Consider the following 6,465-nt stretch of genomic DNA (forward strand, 5'->3'; position numbering starts at 1 on the left):
TATAAGGAACTCTATATTCTTAAAGAAAATTGATTACACTTGACTAAGCAATATTTATTAGGATGTATATGTACATATCCACATATAATGTATAGAAAGTTTTAAAAAGTTGTTTTGTTTTATAATAATTCAATTGTACCCTATTATTGCATATCCTCACTTCCCCCCACCAGCCCCACAAATCCCTTTAAGTACCCAACAAATGATATTCAAAAGATTGAAAGAACAAATTGTCTAAGTTTTCGTGATTTTATTTTATTTTCGAAAGTACAATCCTTTTTACAATAAGTAGAGAATACCTAAACTTTTTAATTATTTTTTATTATTATCATTACCAACCAAACGCCGTACCCACCTCTTTCCAATATCTTTTTTTTTTATAACTCAATATTTCTTCCTTCCTATCAAACACTTCAAACACTTAAATGTCTGCTTATCATGTATACTCATAACTTGTTTCGAAAATTATTATTATGAATATTTTTTTCGCATATTTATAATTGTTTCTATAATTTATAAGAATTTTACATATTTTTCTCGTATACAAATGTATAATATACATACATATATATATATATATATGTAATATATATATAGTATACATATATATATATATATATATATATATATACTTAGAGTTTAAGTACAGATAACCCTTTTAAAAAAATTGATTGAAAACCACTTTAAATTCTAAGTTAAAACAAGTGCGTATGCTGCACAGGCGCAATAAATAGTTCAGTCATTTTAATGAACAAAAAGCAAAAAAAAAATAAAGAAAAAAAGATAAATATATTTAGTAAAAAGAAAGAAGGAAGAATATATATATATATATATATATTTATAAAAAAAAACCATGTTTGTATCGTATTACAAAAGAAAATTGTAATTATAATAAAAGAAAAAAAAAAAAAGAAAAAACTACACAATAAAGGACAAGTTTGTACATTTAAAATAAGATAAAAATTATACATATAGTGAAATAAATTCAGAATAATTTTAAATTTACAACTTATTGAGTATTTGAATTAATTTAAGGGTTTACAAGGGTATATTACGTTTGCCCGGACGTGTGCACCACCCAGAAGAACTTGAAACGGATCCGCCTTTCACTTTCTGAATCGACCTACGCTTGTCTGTTCCTCTGCCCATTTTATATTCTTGTGCTCAACTATTTGCAGGTAGATATTTGCGTAAAGTAAAAAACGAAAGCGAAAAAAAATGATTTATTTAAAGTATTTTCTATTGGATTCTATACTATCTGCACTGCGAGAGTATATTAAGTGTGTGCGGAGACCAGAAAGCACTTGAGATTAAATCTTTTGCATCCAAAACTAACATAACTTCATTACTAATCTGAAAACAATAATAAAACATGTAAGAAAGTTATATTCGGTTGGACTGAATCTCGCGTACCCAGTACCACTAAAATCTTTATCGCTTCCCGTTTTTATTTATTACCATAAAAAAGTCAATGGGTTCGAATGTATGATCCATCTTTTAGTTTAGATTAGTTAAGAAAAATTAATCTACCACGTCGCGACGTTCAACTCAATCAATTGAGAATTAATGTACGCAGGTTATCGCATTCTACTCTCCAATCCCGTTGATCTGATATTCATATCGATGGCATTATTATGAACAAATTAATCCACCAGGTCGTGGTGTCCACCGTACCTATTTTAGAATTAACGCATTTATATATATATATTTAAAATCTTTAACGATTGACGTTAACTGTACAATAATCGATACTGGTTTTTTTTCTAAGTGCGTTATTTCCCTACCTTACTTAAAACGTTTTGAAATCTCAGCGTATTCTCCATATGATTGCTTAATGTTATCTTGGATTGATTGGTTTTCCAATTCCTTAAATTCCTTTTCAATTTGACGTGAATACTGCCGCAAATCAGTACTAGTTTCCAAAATGTCTTTAACTTCTTTGTTGTCTACTTGCTCCGGAAGATTAAGCCATTGCTTGAGCCATTTTGCTTCTGTAAAATTTATGAATTTTGAAAACTTGTATTATATTACATAAATATCTGCGAGTCACAAGTTCAAACGTTTTAATTTTCCTAAAATCACTTAAAAAATCAAAAAAAATGTTTTTACAATTTTTACTCACATAAAACTTTAAAAAGCGAAAACAAAGAGTAAATTTAACTTACTTATATATAAATTCGTGTGGGCAGGACCGATTTTTCGATTTTTGTACATAAATAGCAGAGTATATATGGAAAATTTTAGCGTCTTATCTTTTATAATTAGAGCAAAGGGCAGAAAACCAAAAATTTTTCTTTAGAAGAACGGACTTGCGTTCAGTTTGGCTTTCACTGCGGGCTTGTGGTCTGACCACTTTGCCCTGTTTTCAATAACAACATGCCACAAAGATTTCTAATGTTTCTATAGAATTTAAAGCCGATATCTTCATTTTTGCCACCAATTTATCCCTAAACTTCGTTTACTATTTTCAAAAGTTGGCATGAGTTTTCCTTCAACTTCCTGTAACTTGTTATTTACTTTCAAAGCTTCTTTTGAAATCTTTTCGGTTTTCCTATATGTAATCACGCGAATTATATGTAGTAATTTGAATGTGGTGAGTTCGTCATTCTACTTAACTTACAAGTCATTAAAATAATTACATAGAGGATTTTACCAAATTTCAAAAGATTACTGAATAATAGGGACGAGTTGAGCAGAAGCTTACTACTATAATATGAAATCGTTGTGAATGTGAAGCAACTAGAAATGAAATGAAAAGCAAGAGATTAATTAAAGCCCACCTAATATAATTAATTTATTACAACAACAAATAAAAATATTAATCAATTGAGTCCACCGAGCAGATTAACAGTACGACATTTGTAACGTTTTGATATGTCTTCTTCAATACATTGCTGGAGTTGTTTGGTTTGATTCAGAAACTCATCTAGTATGGGATTAAGAGCTGCACGCTCTTGTTTTAATTCTTGCGCGCGTTGCTTTAGCGTTTCCCTTGTATGGCGTATTTTTTCCACAGCCTTAAGCATTTGTTTCAGTTTAGATGCCAATAAATCGCCATATTTTGTTGAATGCTTTAATTGAAAAAGATGCCGTGTCTGTTGACAGCTGATAGCTGTGAGAATGTCTTCAACATTAGTTAGCATTTTGCATATAGATGCTTCATCATGCGTTGAAATATTATCCAATAGAGAAAACATTATGTTCGAGGAAGTGTCTAAATGACGCAATTCATATAGACGCATTTTTAGGAAAGATTCTAGTTCGCATAGTTCGTCAGTAAAACGTTCACTATAGGTAGGTGAATCCAGCAAAGTATATGCTTGATCACCTTTAGCAATACCACCATCCATTCCTGCACCTTCAACAACAATTCCATACTCTTCGATAGGTATATCGAAATTAATTTCTACAGCATTTGCGGCTGTACTTTCACTGCCTCCCCAATCGATATCAACCGCTTCATTTACAAGTTCTGTCTCAGTTTCCAGATTGAGTTCACCAAAGTCAATTATTTCAGCGGAAATGGTCGATGATGTACCACCGTTGTCGTCACCATAGTCGACCTCATTATCTGCTGGTGATCTGCCAGACTGTGTTTCACTTAGATTTAATTTCAAAGGTGGCTCTTCCACCGACAAAGGCGGTTCTTTATGACAATATTGATACACAGTAGTATTCCCGAATTCCATTAAATGGCCTAATATTGGTAAACATTGTTGTTTCGTTTGTCCAGTCGTTTGAGCATATAAATTCAATGCTTCTTCTAAGGTTTTGATATTTTTAATAGATTCGGCGTATAATGTCGGCAAAGTTTTTAACGCTTCTATGAATTCTTCCTTTAGATTTTCACCTTTAACGCCAAGGTGTTGCAGTAAAGTTGTATGTTCTGCCAGGAAAGCAGACTCCGGTTTGTTGAGATCTTGACTTCGCTTCAAGCATTCTTCATGTTGTTGCTCCCATTTGCTCATTTGTCTCCGTATACTCGGAACTTCATAATTCACATTGCGTACATAAATCTGAGCAGCTTCAGCCAAATAAATATTATCCTTTTCATACAGACGCAAAATCTCTAGCCAGTCTTTCATTCTCTTACTTCCATAACGTCCAAAAATGCTTTTGCTATCTTTCTCGGTCTGCTTTAGAATTTCTACAATCTGCTTACAGTGGAAATAATTAATGTCTAAAGAAAATCGCAATTAAAGAGCAATTCTTTTATATATATGTCTTATAGCTACTTACTGGCTCCTTTTAATAGTAGTATAAGTTGATCGTGCGATGGCATATCCTGTAAAGCATCGCTTATTTTAATTCGAATATCCTTAAGCGCTGGTTGAATATTTTTAGGCACTATACGTCTACTAACCAGCCAATCTTGTAGCTTGAGTGTATGAATGTCAATTGGAATGTCCGCTTCCTAAAAGTGCAACGAACTAGCTTGTTAAATTTTAATTTCTAAAAATGATTTTTTATTTATACAAACGTTCATCTTGTCTACGCAACAAATTTTTTTCTATGTCATCATGTTCCGCAATTTATTGCCATATGCAAGAAAAGTTATACGCAGACATAAGTGATGTTGCCATACTGATTTGGTCCTACTTTTAACAGAAATTTTACGTTAACAGCAGTGCAGGCGTTAAAGACCGTAAATAAATTTAATAAATTATTTTCGAGAAGTATTTTAGAAACTTACTTACTATGCAACAAAGTGCAACAAACGTTTTATTAGAAAGTCATCGAGAGGCGATATTTTTCTAAATTTTAAAAACGTGATCTGAACGTATTTTCATACCAAATTTGTACTGCTTCTTTTATTTATGATAGTTATTGCTTTTTTATGGATAATTCACGAGTTACCTTTACTCAGTGAACGTCTCAAATAAGGAAATCTAGGAGGAGAGTTTTCTTAACAAAAATATTCGAAGAAAACAAAAAATAGTAGCTTGTCTTTCAACTTTCTATTTGAATTTTTCAAGAAGTGATTCCATTTAAACGACGTAACAATGTCAAGCAATGGTATATGGGTCTATTTTCATGGGCAGAATCTAGGTTTTTACAGGGGGTTTCGCTACAAACAGGAAAAAACATAAGTTGATATGGGGTTATTGTCTCGGTAAAAAAAAAAATCTTCACCAAGACCAAGTCTTTCCCTGCAAAGGGACAAACTTCCTTTCCTCTCAAAATATTAAGGCATACATACTACATCGCCCTTAACAAAGCGCAATACGCCGACCAAGATGCAGAAAATGATCTTGCACCATTACCGCTACCTCATTAGCCCTCCTCCGTACATGAGGGCTGGCATCTCATACAAAAAGGTTGTCAGTGATTAGCGCGTTCTTACAAAATGGCAAATCTTTTTACTGGTTTTCCTTTTGTTGATAAGTGATTTACGCCTTGCTCTTCTGCCGTTGAAATCAGTCTGGTAATATATTTCTTATTGTATTTGGACAATATTTTGTTCCTAAATCCCTTTCGGCAATTTCTGCAAGTTTCAATGTACACACTAATGTATTGTTTTTGGCTTAGCGTAGAGTATATAGCTCACTACCCACCGAGAAAATTTAATTCGTAGGTACCATTGATTTATTTTCAAGCCATTTTTTGGGTTGTTAAGCGGATATCCCTCGAATACATTTTTTATTTTTATGATGTTGAATTATTAATTTTCTAATTTCAACACAGGTTTATCCTCTTTGTCATCAAATTTTGTTTTTTTATTATTCTTTTTAGAATATTTACCTTTATTTTAATAATCAAAGGTAATTTTTGAAATATGTTTATGATATTTAATGTGATACCCAAGATTATAAGGAGATTAAATAAATTTGTTTTTTTTTATTTTATGTCATGGATATACCAGCCCAGAGTCCAAATACAGACACTGTCAAAAATTTGTGGAATTATCTTCATAGGAAAACTCCGTGGCACATCACAATTTCCAAGAACGGTTTGAAGAAACTCTTCAGGACGAACGGCAACAAAATGAATCAACTGCTTGCAGAAAACTTGTACAAAGTATGCCAAATAGATTAGAAGAATTATATTTCAATAATAATCTATATACAAACAATATATAAAAGATGCGTACCACGTATCAATATTTAAAAAAAAATTATATTTTAATATATAATATATATATATATATATGTAGATATATAATTAATAAAATTTATAATAACTCTGTTTTAAACCCTTTTTAGAAAGTCTTAATAAGAAAGATTAATAAATTGCTTTAGCTGTACGAGTTTCTCTTGGAGCTACTGTATAGGTCACACACGACTGCTCTCACGTCCAGCCCCAACTCTTCAGCCGCTTTTATGCTTTTTTCTAAGGCCCATTGCATGTTTTTTTGGGCTTTTTACGCGGGGATAGCTATCCAGCACTATGTTGAAAGGGGTGAGGAGTTGATTTTACCCTATTTTCAAAAAAAAATGATAATTCTTTCCATATATAACTTATACA

General features: G+C 31.7%; 1 protein-coding gene across 1 annotated transcript; it reads right to left on the reverse strand.

Moving 5' to 3' along the window:
* Nucleotides 1-2,191: 2,191 nt before the first annotated feature.
* LOC119640984 (CDK5RAP3-like protein) lies at nt 2,192-4,561 on the reverse strand. Its single transcript, XM_038039394.1, has 3 exons — nt 4,481-4,561; nt 4,240-4,414; nt 2,192-4,180 (listed from the first exon to the last, which is right to left on the reverse strand). Exons 1-3 carry the CDS (start codon nt 4,484-4,486, stop codon nt 2,823-2,825), a joined length of 1,539 nt encoding a protein of 512 aa, XP_037895322.1. The 5' UTR covers nt 4,487-4,561; the 3' UTR covers nt 2,192-2,822.
* Between the last annotated feature and the right edge of the window lie 1,904 nt (nt 4,562-6,465).

This window comes from Glossina fuscipes, unplaced genomic scaffold (genome assembly GCF_014805625.2).
Source record: "Glossina fuscipes isolate IAEA_lab_2018 unplaced genomic scaffold, Yale_Gfus_2 133, whole genome shotgun sequence".
NCBI lineage: Eukaryota > Metazoa > Arthropoda > Insecta > Diptera > Glossinidae > Glossina > Glossina fuscipes.

Excerpts from the sequence above, each read along its gene's own strand:
- LOC119640984 (XM_038039394.1), bottom strand. Across the intron at positions 4,181-4,239 it reads ACTACTATTAAAAGGAGCCA|ACATTAATTATTTCCACTGT; the intron begins GTAAGTAGCTAT and ends GATTTTCTTTAG.